The 14,023-nt window shown below is 39.0% G+C and overlaps 3 protein-coding genes across 6 annotated transcripts; all 3 read right to left on the reverse strand.

The window, feature by feature from the left end:
• Positions 1-613: 613 nt before the first annotated feature.
• LOC143465583 (uncharacterized) lies at positions 614-10,230 on the reverse strand. 4 transcript variants are annotated; one of them, XM_076963959.1, is made up of 10 exons: positions 9,838-10,230; positions 9,632-9,699; positions 9,354-9,423; positions 9,120-9,269; positions 8,568-8,751; positions 8,277-8,449; positions 7,951-8,062; positions 7,630-7,787; positions 7,188-7,362; positions 744-832 (listed from the first exon to the last, which is right to left on the reverse strand). In XM_076963959.1, exons 1-10 carry the CDS (start codon positions 10,144-10,146, stop codon positions 759-761), a joined length of 1,473 nt encoding a protein of 490 aa, XP_076820074.1. In that variant the 5' UTR covers positions 10,147-10,230; the 3' UTR covers positions 744-758. The 4 variants fall into 4 exon arrangements, with proteins under 4 accessions (XP_076820076.1, XP_076820074.1, XP_076820075.1 ...); XM_076963958.1 differs by lacking the exon at positions 744-832 and adding an exon at positions 6,836-7,044; XM_076963961.1 differs by lacking the exon at positions 7,188-7,362 and having other exon boundaries at positions 614-832.
• On the reverse strand, positions 905-3,086 carry LOC143465139 (uncharacterized). Its single transcript, XM_076963310.1, has 6 exons — positions 3,016-3,086; positions 2,719-2,740; positions 1,976-2,162; positions 1,685-1,857; positions 1,368-1,479; positions 905-1,101 (listed from the first exon to the last, which is right to left on the reverse strand). The coding sequence occupies exons 1-6, from the start codon at positions 3,084-3,086 to the stop codon at positions 905-907; spliced, it is 762 nt and encodes a 253-aa protein (XP_076819425.1).
• Positions 10,231-12,488: 2,258 nt separating the features above from the next.
• On the reverse strand, positions 12,489-13,895 carry LOC143465577 (claudin-2-like). Its single transcript, XM_076963949.1, has 4 exons — positions 13,622-13,895; positions 13,236-13,400; positions 13,009-13,161; positions 12,489-12,733 (listed from the first exon to the last, which is right to left on the reverse strand). Exons 1-4 carry the CDS (start codon positions 13,842-13,844, stop codon positions 12,564-12,566), a joined length of 711 nt encoding a protein of 236 aa, XP_076820064.1. The 5' UTR covers positions 13,845-13,895; the 3' UTR covers positions 12,489-12,563.
• Between the last annotated feature and the right edge of the window lie 128 nt (positions 13,896-14,023).

The following is a 14,023-nucleotide window of genomic DNA, read 5'->3' on the forward strand; positions in this document are numbered from 1 at the left end:
GGGTGTCTACATCATGGAGAAATGTTTTAATTTATCCAAAATAATCTTTCAAGACAACTTCAAGATTTGCATGGGAACGACAGTATCTATCTTTTTTTCGACGTAGTTTAACTGTAATAAGAGAGTGACAACAGCACAACAAGCAGGCCACGTAGCTTGTTGTTAAAGATAGGCGGTTAAGTTAAGAGAATGGCTATGCAAAAAGTTGATTTTAGTCTTGTAAGGTTTTGTTGGAGATAAATCTGATTAGGTTTAGTTTGCTAAATCATAACATTTACATAAATTCACAAGAAATTTAGAAAAATAGTTTTGAAAATACGATTTTTTTGTAATAATTGTTTTGCACAAATTTAAACTAATTTATTTGCAAAGATATTGGCTACTTTATTTTTTATCAGAACCGGAGGCCCTGATCGCAAAACATAAGCTCGATAGCTCCGTCCGCTCACAGAAAACGAAATTATTTTTCAGGGAACTTTTATATTTTCGTTTGCCAACACTGTATACATAAGCTACAAAAACGAACGCTGTGTACGAGACAAAAAATAGAAGAACTGCAACAAAAGACTACATCATTTGCCAATGACTGGATGCCGTTTCGTTTTAAGATTTAAATGTTTCTTTCAAATCATCTTGAGTCTGTTTTGTCTTGTAGGCCTATAATGATCCAAAGGGCGTTGTGCAGCTTCTTGTGATAACAATCTATCGCCAACTCCTGTGACTGCTTTGGCGTTTTTGCTTCGCCTCGTTTTGTGTCACTAGCTTTGGGAGCTTCCTGCTTTGACAACTCTTGCTGGTTGCTGCTTTCCGGTTCTTGGAAGCTTTGGGACAACTGCACAAATAACATGTGTGCAATGAGAATTACCTTGAGCCGTGACAACGAAGTAACATTAAAATTAGCCATTCAGTAACAACAAGGGAGATGAAGACACAGATAACTTACTTTTGTTGGTTGGGGTTTCCATCCCTGACGTTTTTTGACGTACTTAGTTATCAAATTTTTGTTGGTAATTTTAATGTGGTCGGCCCTCATTTCCTTCAATATGACGTCGGTGCTCATAACTTCAAGAGTAACCCCTTCTCTGCACAAGTTACGTAAGCCTGGAAAATTATTGTTATGTGTTGCTACTGTTGATCTTGGATTGCTCCTGATGGGAGGTGGAAATTAATGCGCAGTAGGTAGGATAAATAGACGCAGTAGGTAGACTACTACCAAGGTAGGATAAATATTACTTTTATGACGACAGCAATAAAATGTTTTGGTTTTACGCTTTTATTTCGAGTATACACAATAAGCATAGTGGCATTGTGTCGGTGTAAATAGGCTTTTAGAGTACATTTACATCCCGAAGGTATATAGTATATACCATTGTGGATTCTCTCTCTTATTTTGACGTCCGCTGCTTTCCAGCCGTGCGCATGCGCAAAGCGAATCATGACGTTTAATTTGCCGTCAAAATTGCGACGTTTCAGGTAAGTCTGTTTCAATGAACACGAAACGAACGTTTTACCAAAAGATATTCACATGATCACACCATTAGCTAGCTACTAGCATTAACCGACCAATAAGTAACCTATAGCTTTAATAGATCACATTAATTGCATTTAAAAAGCATTGGTCACTCTACAATTTCTATTGGTTTCCCGACTAAAGTTAAAACGATTTGTAGCTGCTTAGCATGACCTTTTCCAGCTGCAAGAGGTGGATAATAGATTCAGAGCAGATATGAAACGGAGACGAGCTCATGACGATATCAACATTAAGCTCAATAGCCTGTGACTGCGGAATCTTGTCTTCCCAGTCTGACTCCATCATGTCAAACACCAACAACTTGGCTACCTCGTCCCCTTTTCCACCTGCAGAAGATCTATAAGATGTCGATGGGTGTCTAGTAAAGTCACTTGGTCACATTGTATTTCATTATCTTCGATGTTTTTAATCGTTTTTTAAATTAGTTAGAAAGTTTCAACAAACCAAAAAATCGGCACTTGTACAGCGAATGTTCTTCGTCAGTGAAGACGTCCACGTAAGAGATTTCACACTTGAGCACCATCAAACTGGCGTGTCTTCCCTCGGTATCCAGGAAGAGCTTGTGGTAGATGTGATCCGACCAGGGACGACAGTTGCCAGTGATCTCAGATTCCTGGATCTTCTGGCGCTGCTTCAGAGACAAATAAAAAACAAAAAATTGTTTGCAATGAACCAAAGTTTTGTTCGGAACAACTCAGCATAAGCTGAACAAGATTCAAACATAAGGCTATGATTAATGTGCAGCCAATAGACTAATGAAAACCATCCAGTTTTAAATTTTGAAACCTATAGGTTTGGTAACTATGCTGTAACTAATGTACCAACGACAGTAACCAAAAACTATTAGTTGAGTGGAAGTTGAGCGCGTAAAAACTTTACTTCAAGCAACGACCTTTTATACAGGATTACCCTCATTGCTCTTATCAATGACAAATAACAGGAATAAGTTTTCTATTTTGAAAGCTCCGCCCAGACTGTCCAGCAGCAGGCGGCCAAAACACCCTATTTTGAGGCCATGACATCGTCAAAGCCGAGAAGAAACATCGACAGACACTGCTGTAGCTGAACGTCGACGGCATATATAGCTTCTAACAAAGCAGCCACCATTCTGTTGGTGACGCTCAATAGATCCACTGGCTCGCTAAAGCTATTCTGTCATTCGTTTGTCGGAAATGGAAGCATTTCACCTGCTTCCACTTCAAGCTTTTCCTAGCAAACAGGCAAGCCCGAAGATTAAAATCTAAACACTTATTTTTACACTAATTTGCCGTTCTCCCATTATTATACCACGCCGACGACTTAACCATCACTGCGACCCGTTCGGTGGATTACAGTGCTGTATAACCATGAACTTACCGATGTCAACCGATTCTGCTAAGCTCTTGACAATTAAAGCGTGGCGCGCTCTAGCGGCTTGTGAATAAAGGGGAGGAACAAACCTCCTATACCAGCATGCCAAATCTGACTGCTCCGTCTGCCGTTACCTGCGCGGAGCAGCCTGTTTGCACGTATTATGCATTACTCCATGACCCAGAGTCGTGTTGATGTTTTCCATTTTAGTTATTCTTGGCAAATGAAAAACCACCAGATCTAAACGGCGACGTATGTAATTAATTCAAACAATTTTTCGTCACCTGCCGCTTATCTTCGTTGCTGATGTATTTCGGATTAGACCCACTTAGTTCCTTCGAATCTTTGCTACAGGAGTCCAAGTTAGACAACATCACTTGAGACGTTGTCGGCTTTTCCTTTTGTAGCTCAATACTTTCTGATTTATTCAGGGTTTCCTAACATAAAATGAAGAAAAGCATGAGTGTTGTCAAGCCACGAAACCGAATACATAAAATTTTTTTGGCCTTGGATTTTCAAACCTGGTGTTGCTGATCGTTAAGTAGACTCGCAACAATTGGTTTCGGTTCGGCCGCCTTGGATGGCATGTCATTACTAGATTTCATAACTTGAATATATGCAAATAAGTTATTCACAAGCAATAGAACCACCGATTGCTTTACATACCTTGTTGTTTTTCTTAAGTTAATATACCTGTAAAAATTGCAGCTATATATATAGCTTCATAATTAGGATGAATTACTTCTTTCAAATAGTTGTAATTTTGGTGTGGGTTTGAATTTTTAATATTTTGGAGTATTTGTCCTAAAATCTTAAGCTCAAAACTTGCTGTAAAGTTTAGGTATACCAACTATAGTTGTTATAGAAAATTGAGTACAAGAGTTCTGTCCAAATGAAAACTGTAGGCAGTCATAACCTAGATCTCGTTGCAAGCCGAAATTCAGAGGAGGTTTATGATGTGGTTTTGCGACAGTAGCGTCTTGATTTAATGTACTTTGCATTGAAAAGCCTATCTCTTTGAATTGGGTCATGACCCCTACAGCTTTCCCACTTGAGCTAAACTTGGATTTTATGCGCCTCTACGTGCTACAGCCAAGAATATTTAAACCAAGAAGCTTGAAAATAAAGTTTAATCGTGTGTTTATTTTACTTTTACGGATACTTGCGAGGTCTTGACGAGCTATAGCCAACTGTGCGGTACTGTAAAGTCGTTTAAATGTTATTTTTATCATCCGTTAAACCTCGTAGTGGTCTTTAAACAGTGAACAATAAACACAGTAACTTTGAAGTTTGCATACAGATAATAATCTGTTCCAGCTCTTTCTCTTTTGTCTATTCTGTAATACGGTACTACTACTTTTCGAAATGTCTTACCTTTCTTATGCGGCAAAGGTTCTTATGTGGAACGTGAGCCCAAATCATCCCCTTCATACTTTTTAAAATACAATTCATTTAAGCTCTATCTTCGCATAATGGTTATTTTTCGCTGCGTTGCACACTTAATTTGCAAACAATTTGAAACGATGCAGTCTGTTTGTTGAATCGATTGAAGTAGCAATGAAACGTATGATAATGCTTATTATACGTTCTTAAGTTTGAGTGTCCTTGAAGCAAACGCACTGACCTGAATTTTTTAAGCTTCGCATGAAATATGAAACCGTAAACATTTAGATTGAAAAGTCAGGTTGGACCAAAGTCAAATAACGTGAAGATAACATGCGTCCATGTTCAATAACCAGGCCCAATAAAAGAAAAACATGAGGGAGAAAACGTTGAAAGATGCGAGTTATAACGGACAAAAAGAGCAAAAACGATAGCACACGTATAGTAAAAACAAATAATGACCAGTAACGCTTATATCCGTGATAATGATACTGTAGCGGTTATAGATTGATGAATTTTTCTTCCTGCCTGCTATTTTTCTCAATGTTGACAGCCATATGCAGTCACTACAGTCAAGCATTTCGTTTGGTTATTCTCTACTGGATTTTTGTTCAGAGAGGCTTTCCGCATATTCCTTTATGCTGCCATCTATAACCACCTACCATGTATTTACCACATCATCATTCATGGACTCATGGTATACTGAGACAAATGATGCCATATCTTTCTAGCTTAGTTTCGTAAGTATCCTGCCAGTGGCACGCCACCCAGCGGTGACCTTTTATAACTTTGCCTTTGAGTTTGTTTATAATTTAAATTTTCCAAAATTGCGGGCCTCGTTCTTCGGTTTACAAACACGGATTTTTATAACAACTGTTTTTCATAACAATTCCAAAGCTTTCTAGTCCCAATATTTCATAAATTTATTTGAAACATTTAATTTGGTGTTATGTATATTTTTTTGCATTCCCCACATTTGGTTTAATTTTACAGCTGAGTAGTGGTGCACGAACAGCATATAAATTTGATTTAAGTTCTTTGTACAATCAAAAACGTTCAATAAGTTGTTAATGTTTGTAAAAACTATCTATTATAATTAAGCGTATAAAGCCATTAAATATCACGGTATCATACGATCTTCATAATGAAGGTTTAAAAAGCTAAACTTTATTCATCAAAATGGTTTCTGTCCAGGTTGGTAAGCTTTCGTTCGTAACTGCAAAATTTTGTATAGTGTATACTGTTCATGTTTTGTTCGAATGGGCTAGGGCTAGGGCTATAGGCACACGTTGTAAATTGCGATATAATTCTCTGTTTTTATTGCAACGATACCGCATATACATTCGACATATAAGTTTGTCAAAATCATGATGACAGACAAAATTTCTGCACAGATTTCATATATTTTGTAGCCAAGCGAACAAAATAAGGGCGAATGACAGCTGAAAACTGTCATTCGATAACTTGTTTTACATGAAAATAACACTGAAAACAGCAAAACCAGGATAGAAAGCAAAATAATTTTTGCAACATTTAGGCCAGTCACATCTAGCAAACCAGGAACATCGGTTATTATGAGTTGAATCCATTCCTGAAACGAAGACGTAAGTGACGACTCGTATTCTGACGTAGCAAAATTGATCTACGTTAGGTCAAAAACTTCCACGCCGTCTATATACGTTAGGTCAATAACATCACAATTTAGGCCAGTTACATTTAGCAAACCAGGAACATGGATTATTATGTGTTGAATTCATCTACTTTAGATCAATAAGTTCGACTCCGTATGACATCATAACGAAAGTTCGACAAATTTGCGTAATGTGCGCCATCAAACATGATTTGAACTGAGGGGCGAGTTCAAAAACAAGTCAATCTTAAATCGGAAAATATTAGTTTGTAAATGTACCGGAGAATTTGTTTTTCAATAATATGTAGTGGTTTTTGGTTAAGTCCTTAATGTCGGAAATGTGTCTCAAATTGCTGCTAATTATGATGTATGGCAACATATATGACTTCACAATGAGAAATTATCATAGTTAATTGCTGTTGTTTCAATCAAGGATGGTGGTAGGGGTGGAACGACTAAATTTTTTGAATGGAAAACTACTCCTCATGTTCAGATATGTAGTAGGATGGTCTACGTATTCTTGGGGAGCACTGTTGTCTTTGCGGCAGTTAACGGTAGCAGACTAGGCTTAGCTGTAGATTAGCATCTAGCGTAGGTTTAATAGTAAAAATACATCAATTGAAGTTCTCCAGTATGTTTCCCGGCAACACTTTATTTGATTTTTCGACTTGATTTTGCACTTGCCCCTCAGCTTAACATTTCTCTATTGGAATCAGTCCCTGATTATTTGCAACATAGGCTCGATAGCTCCGTCTATTCTAGACTAGTATAGGTAACGAAATCATAGGTAAGCTGCAGTTTCATTTAGGAATAACAACTCTAAATTTACAAGTTACAGAGGAACACTGTGTACATAGCAATGAATAAAAGAAAAACTCTGTAAGTCACTTGCTAATGACTGGATACCGTTTTGTTTTTCAATTTAATTGTCCTCCAAGGTCTCCTCCAAAACATCTTGAATCCGTTTTGTGTCTTGTATGATGTTCCAAAGGGTGGTGTGCAGCTTCTTGTGATAACAATCTATCGCCAACTCCTGTGACTGCTTTGACGTTTTTGCTGCGCCTCGTTTTGTGTCACTAGCTTTGGGAGCTTCCTGCTTTGACAACTCTTGTTGGTTGCTGCTTTCCGGTTCTTGGGAGCTTTCGGACAACTGCACAAATAACAAATGTAGGGTAAAACTGTGCAGAAGAAACGAAGTAAGAGTGACATCATTAGATTTATAAAAATATAACCAAACGCAAACGTCTGCTTGTTTCGAAAGCTATATTCAGTTTTGATTGCACAAGTATCAACCTGGTCTGGCATTCGAGTACTGATTGGCTAAAATCTGATCAATTTTATCCAATAGAAAAACGTGATACATATCATCCTCAGCGATATATTCAAAGTCTTCCTCTGATGCACTAGAGTCTGTCCTGTCACGTGGCGTGGTGTCAACCAGAGGGTCGGTGCTAGGGCCGGGTGATTTCTGCACAAGACATGGTGGCCATATTTAAAAAAACTTTCACCCAATACAACGAAACCATTAAAAACAAACTAGCTCTTCCGTTGTTCTCGCAAATGGTTCGGTTAAAACAATTTGATGCAACCTTTACAATGTTTGTTTATTTTCGTAGTTTTATTAGGGGGCAGCCACCCAGAAATCACACGACCCTTTGCATAGCACGAGTGAAACCTTCTCCAACCAAACTATTCAGTCCAAACTATACAGACATTGACAACGCACAGAGCTTACTTTTATACCATGGGGTCTCCAAGTGTGACGTTTTTCGATGTATCGATCAATCAGGTCTTCGTTGGTAAGGGTAATCCCATCAACTCCCATTTCTTGGAGTATGACGTCAGCGCTCATGACCTCGAGAGTAACTCCTTCTCGGTACAAGTTACGCAAACCTGGGAAAATTTTATTCTGTTTTATCACTGTACACTTGTATGTATTATTCCCGGCAGGCGCTTTCAACAAGCGAAGTGTTGCTAGAATAAATATGGCGTTTATCACAAAAACTTAATTGATAAAACCGAGCTATTGCTGAATATAGATTAAGAGGATATTTACCTTCATGTATTCTCTCCCGTAATGCGTCATCCTTCACATCCCACCCGTGCGCATGCGCAAAGCGAATCATGACGTTTAATTGGCCGTCAAAGTGGCGACGTTTCAGGTAAGTCTGTTCCGATAAATAACAGGCGAAAGTTTTACCAACAGCACTTTACAGAATCTCGCCATGCTAGCAGGAACTTGTCATTACCGCTAAGCTACCAATAAGTTAAAGTAGCCTAGAGGCCACATGACTTGCATTTGATAGGTTGATATTTAGGTATAATTTAAATTTCAAAAGGTTCAGGACTAAATTAGGGCGACTTGTTTTCCCACTCCATGACCTTTTCTAGCTGCAAGAGGTTGAGAAAAGTCTCAGAGCAGACATGGATGGGAGACGAGCTCATGACGATATCAACGTTAAGCTCAATAGCCTGGGACTGCGGTATCTTGTCTTCCCAGTCTGACTTCATCATGTCAAACACGAACAGCTGCGCCACCCCGTCCGCTTTTCCACCTGCAAATAAGCTATAAGATTTCTATGAACTTCGGATAACGTCTATTTGTAACATTATTGCGAAAACAGCTTCCATTTCTTGATATTGATCTCGTGAGTTTTATAAAGTCTTACAAACCTATAAATCGGCATTTGTACAGCGAGTGTTCTTCGTCAGTGAAGACGTCTACGTAAGAGATTTCACACTTGAGCACCATCAAACTGGCGTGTCTTCCCTCGGTATCCAGGAAGAGCTTGTGGTAGATGTGATCCGACCAGGGACGACAGTTGCCAGTGATCTCAGATTCCTGGATCTTCTGGCGCTGTTCCGGACAGAAAAATAAGATTTTTTTAACTTACACTTTCAAATGTATAAAATTTTCCAAAGGTTCTTGTGCAAAAAATGTCAGCGTTAACCGGACACGGCAGTAGGAACAAGATCATTAACCAAAACATAAGGCAGCCAGCCTATAAGTGCTGCGACGTAAAGACGGAAACTGACTGATACCACGGAATAGAATTTTGAAACCATAACTTCATTAATAACGGAAGCTACAAAAACAAACTTTCAGGAAAAACGAAGCTATAAATAGGCCGACAACGGAGTTATATCATTATCGATTATGATATTATCAATGAAGTAGTAAAAGAAGAAGTAGCCCATAACCGAAATAATTCACTTCTACGGCACCTGGGGTTCTTCAGTGATAATATATTTTGGATGGGATCGGTCTGGTCCTTTCGAATCTTTGTTACCCATGTCGAGTTTACGTGAAATCACTTGAGACGTTGTAGGCGTTTCCTTTACAAGTTGAACGACTTCTGAATTATCCAGGGTTTCCTGACATAAAAATAAAGATATGCGTCAGTTAGATGGAGGCAAGTAGATCAAAAATATTTAGCGTTATATTTGTGATTGTCACACCTTGTGTTTTTGATCACTGGGTAGACCCGTAGTAAATGGAAGTGGTGTGCCTCTGGAAGATATGTCGGTTCTGGATTTCATAATTCAAAATTACGCGGATGTTTATGTAGGAAATGACAACATCAGCGTTTTAACTTATTTAGGGCTACAGTCTGACATAAATGGTATTTTGCCTTTCCTATGCTCATGCATCTAAAGAATTAGTCGATAAACACATCTTTAATTCAGAGTCTGTCTTTAGCATTCGGTTGAACCAGACTTACAAATATCTTACAAACCTTGACACAGAAAGTGTTTGGAACTGTTTTTCGAAGCTGTCTTCGTCTTTTTCATTCACTCCACGTGTCTACATAATTACACACAGCTTACTCTACACTGGCAAACGCTTTCATTTAAAACTAAACTCTGCGTCATTCGCGTCATGCAAAAATCAGCTCATGCAAATCAGTCAAGCGTGACCTTGATTATGTGCAGTTGAACTTACTTGAAGTTCTAGCAACTGTTCTTCTGTTAACCCGTCTAACGATTTTCGAGCACTTTCAACGGTAGTGTCGCTAGTACGCGGAGTAGAAGAGGCTTTTGGAGTCGGTTGTGGGGTTAAGTTCGTTGGCGTCTTATCGCTTTCCAACGGTTCCAAATCGGAAGGTTTTTCTTCGCCGGCAAGTGGCGCAGCGGAGTCGTCCTGGGCAGGTTCCACCTGTCCGTCACTTTCGTATTCAATGTTCAGGATCAACGGAGTTTGTTCGTCAGTTGCTTCGGTGCTTGTTTTTTCACTCAAATTAACTTTGGACATTTTCCCGGCTTCGGCAATTCGTCATGATCACCTCTACTTGCGTCTACCAATACTTTTACCCAAACAGCTTTAAAATAAAATTAGTTTTTTGTTCATTCCGCTTTAAGTGGATTCTGTAAAGTATTGACTGGCTACGGTTCTGTGCGGTTGTATAAAACTGTTTACTTGCTTTCCTATCGCCTGATATGCCGCATGCTAACTTTTGCTGAACATTGAAACGACTAAACATCCAGGGATTTCGAGCTATAGACCAACATGAATGATGTTTCAACATATTCTATTTTGACCTCCCTGCAGCCGCGATTGCTTTTCCAAACGTGCCACCTTTCGTATGTGGCAGGCGCAGGAATATGAAACGTGAGCCATCATCCATATTTTGCGAAATACAGGAAATTAAGCGCAGACTATCGTTTATTAAATTATCGGCGACATTAGCTTGGTGGTCAGGTATCGCGGCATTGCACACTCAGTTAGCAAGCAGTTTGAAACGATACAGTCTGTTTGTTGAATCGATTGAAGTAGCAATGAAACGTATGATTAATCTTGTTATACGTTCCTAAATTTGAGAGTCCTTAAAGCAAACGCACTGAGCTGAAATTTTTAAGCTTTGCATAAAATATAAAACCGGAAATCATTTGATTGAAACGTCAAGTTGGACCAAAATGAAAGATTGCACACATAACATACACCCGTGTGTAGTAATTAGGCTCAATTGTAGAAAAAATCATGGGAAAAAATTAGAAAATAAAAGTATCGACTTATGCGCAGAAAAAACAAAAAGCCAAAATGCCAACAAACATACTGCATATTAATTGCACCTTCAGTGCATTGATAATGATTCTCAATGCATCAGTAATGGTTGTATACTCTAGGTTTGACCGAAACGGTTGCTAAATTAGGCTAAGTTCATCAATGCTTTGGTTCTTATCGCCGAGAAAAAGAGGATTTCGTTTTGTTTCTAAATCGGCCGAGAGGGTTCGACCGACATAATCCAGTCAGTGTCAGATTACTCATGATTATCAGCTCGGCTTGCTATAAGGTCTGTGTTGAACTACCGTGGTAAATTAAGTTCTCACACAGACCAAACGGTTTTAATTTTGTCCAGAGCGGCTGTCCGCGTATTACTGTACGCTATCTTCTAACAACTGACAGCTAACTCGTCTAATAACTGTTAATAATCGTTTCCAGGTACGTTTTAACCACGACATATCTGTTGCAAACATGAACAAGTGATTAAGTCCGCAACCACAAACTGTACATATCCTTGGTCTACACGGAAAACTTTCATCGAAAAGGTTCCACGAGAACGCATATTACTTTAAATGCGAGTGACATTATTATATTATATACAGTACGTGCAAAGTGCCAACAAAAAAGCGATTTTCATCACAAAACCATTGTGTACGTCAATGGTGCACAATGGAGAGCAACTGACACCGCTGTGCTATGAATAACTGCAAGCAGAACAGTTAGTTCTTCTTTTAACAACGGGACAGCATCCTGCGCTTTTCTGAGTGGCAACCCGAAAAAGTCAAGTCAATGCCCATTGCTCACGTACACAAAAGCCTGAAAGCACTTGCTACTATGGCTGTCGTTGACGGCATGACGCGAACTGGTACATATAAGCCTCGCTTGTTGGCCTGTACTGTTCGTTAGGCCAGGAAACTTTGGAAAAAAGTAATTTTAAAACAGATGGGCCAACAATCAATCAAGCGAGGAGCTGAATGCGTCATTTCCGCTAGTTCCGTTTTATCGCAATAAGCCGCCTGCATGCCGCAGTATGTTGGGAAAAATAGATAAACTGTAAATAAGGAAGCGCCATTTCGGTTACTTCCTAATAACAAACCTTAATGGCAAAGAGTTTGCGAACGCCGAACGGTTCCATGAAAAACCGCAAAATTATTAAAATATTTTTGTATGGTAATGTGGTTCTGGTATTAACATGTCAAAATCAAAATCGCATGCTTTCTAATGTCAACCTGTTTATTTTTCCAAATAGGCTACAGCACATAAATGAAGTTGCCTGCTCCTTTCACATGTAAAATCACCCACTCGCACTAATCAAAAAAACGTGACGCAAAAAAAACTGCAGGAAACTTTTCGTCCAGAAGAAAGTAAACTTAAACGACCCTAATACCTAAAATCGCGTTAGCGCCGTTGCCATTTGGCTTAAACTATGAGAAATAATCATCTCACAGCAGGAAAGGTCGTCCTGAGCGGATTAACTCTGTGTGAGAAAACCGTCTTTAGTGGTTTTTGTTGGGCTCGCGAAGCGAACATTCCAAGAAAACCGCTTTCATTTGCGGAAAAATCTTTTTGGAAAGAATTACATGTTTGTTTTTTTTCTTTATTGTTTTGTAGAAAAATGCAGCTTTATCAAACCGTGTAAACAGGTTCAAATAAACAATGATAAATATTTACACGTATTCAGTGTTTCGATTCGGTGAAAACTTCCTATGTCTGTCATCATTTGGTCTGTAGCCATGCCTGATTACTGTCCGTCCCTTGCTGCCCGACGAATGATGAAAGACAGACGGCTCGTTTCTCACACAGTATCCGTTTAAAGAGAAACACCCAAAGCACACCGCTGAGAGAGAAAAATTTAGGTGAAAACTAACTAGGAAAATGACTGTAAACAGTAGGCCTAATATTTATTTTTTACGATTTTGCCACTAACCATGGAGACCAAAAACAAAGTATGGTAACTCAATGAAAAAGCCCAATATGTTTTTGACCGGCAAAAAATATTTGTTACAAATATAGCTGTATCTATTTCGCTAACATACATCTAGCAATTATGTTTTAAGGAAAGATTTCACAAGTTAGGCCAGAATGGCTTCTCATATTTCAGTTTCAACTCACCTGCAACAATACCCAAGAAACCCGACGTCAAAGCAATGTATATAGCGCGACCCAGCGTATACCCTAAGCCCGGGGCTTCTGAGAGAAAATAGTTGATGCGGTCCAAATAGATTTCCGTCAAATACCACAAACCCGCAGACCCGACCAATATGCCTTGATGTAAATGCAGCAGTTAGTAGGATATGTTCAAAATAAAAGGTTGGGTATTTGTAAAAGTTTTAACAAACCTCCAACACAAAACATGAGTGAGGCCGCCGTACATAACCGAGGTTTGGATTCCAAAGAAAAAGACCGGATTTTGCAGCATTCACTCCCAAGACCTCCAATTAAGGTAGCAAGAGACATCAAAATAATTGCACAAATTGCACCGGCTCTGCAATAGTGCTGGCGAGCTGTAACGCATCAAACACTAAGTTAGTAGCCAATCATTTCGAATTGTAGATTATTTTAGTTTCAAGCAACATAAAAGCAAATATATTTGAAACCCTGACCACCTTATTGGGGCATGACATGTCGTATCTTATTGGACGCATTATGGTCTTCTTAAGTTTATCTGTCGGTTGGTAAAAAAACAAGCCTTTTAGGACAGCGTATTTTCTTTTAAATAACCTACCTTTCACGTGTTGGTCGATAATAGTTTTTCCAAAGTACCCGTCGCACACCCAGCTTCCGTCCGACGGAAGAAGACAACCTTCCCAAATCCCGTAGCATACGTCGTAAGGTTGGACAGTTAAGTCCTGGCTTGTGGTCTTCCAACAAGGGTCCAACAAACACCACAACGACCCAGCTGCGCCGAAGAAACCACATCCTAGTCCAGCTATTTCAACATACTTCATGACTGCTGAGTTGAAGTCCTAAACCACATGCAGCATGTAACCTAACTTTATTCCCTTTTCATAAAAAGAGACGAATACTAACGTTTTTATAAATATTCATTTTAAATATAATAACAGCACATTTTTAAGTGACTCAAGCTGTTTGTCCAAAGCGGAGATTGATGCACCAGTCAAAAATT

The sequence above is a fragment of the Clavelina lepadiformis genome, chromosome 7, assembly GCF_947623445.1.
Source record: "Clavelina lepadiformis chromosome 7, kaClaLepa1.1, whole genome shotgun sequence".
NCBI classification, from domain to species: Eukaryota; Metazoa; Chordata; class Ascidiacea; order Aplousobranchia; family Clavelinidae; genus Clavelina; species Clavelina lepadiformis.

Coding starts and splice junctions, on each gene's coding strand:
- LOC143465139 (XM_076963310.1), bottom strand. CDS start 3,086: ATGGAAAACATCAACACGACTCTGGGTCATGGAGTAATGCATAATACG. Junction 1,858..1,975: donor GTACAAGTGCCGATTTTTTG/GTTTGTTGAAAC, acceptor GATCTTCTGCAG/GTGGAAAAGGGGACGAGGTA. Junction 1,102..1,367: donor AAGAGAGAGAATCCACAATG/GTATATACTATA, acceptor ATAATTTTCCAG/GCTTACGTAACTTGTGCAGA.
- LOC143465583 (XM_076963959.1), bottom strand. CDS start 10,146: ATGTCCAAAGTTAATTTGAGTGAAAAAACAAGCACCGAAGCAACTGAC. Junction 9,700..9,837: donor AACAGTTGCTAGAACTTCAA/GTAAGTTCAACT, acceptor GTAATTATGTAG/ACACGTGGAGTGAATGAAAA. Junction 7,788..7,950: donor ACGGGAGAGAATACATGAAG/GTAAATATCCTC, acceptor AAATTTTCCCAG/GTTTGCGTAACTTGTACCGA.
- LOC143465577 (XM_076963949.1), bottom strand. CDS start 13,844: ATGAAGTATGTTGAAATAGCTGGACTAGGATGTGGTTTCTTCGGCGCA. Junction 13,162..13,235: donor ACTCATGTTTTGTGTTGGAG/GTTTGTTAAAAC, acceptor ATTTACATCAAG/GCATATTGGTCGGGTCTGCG. Junction 12,734..13,008: donor TTTCTTGGGTATTGTTGCAG/GTGAGTTGAAAC, acceptor TTTCTCTCTCAG/CGGTGTGCTTTGGGTGTTTC.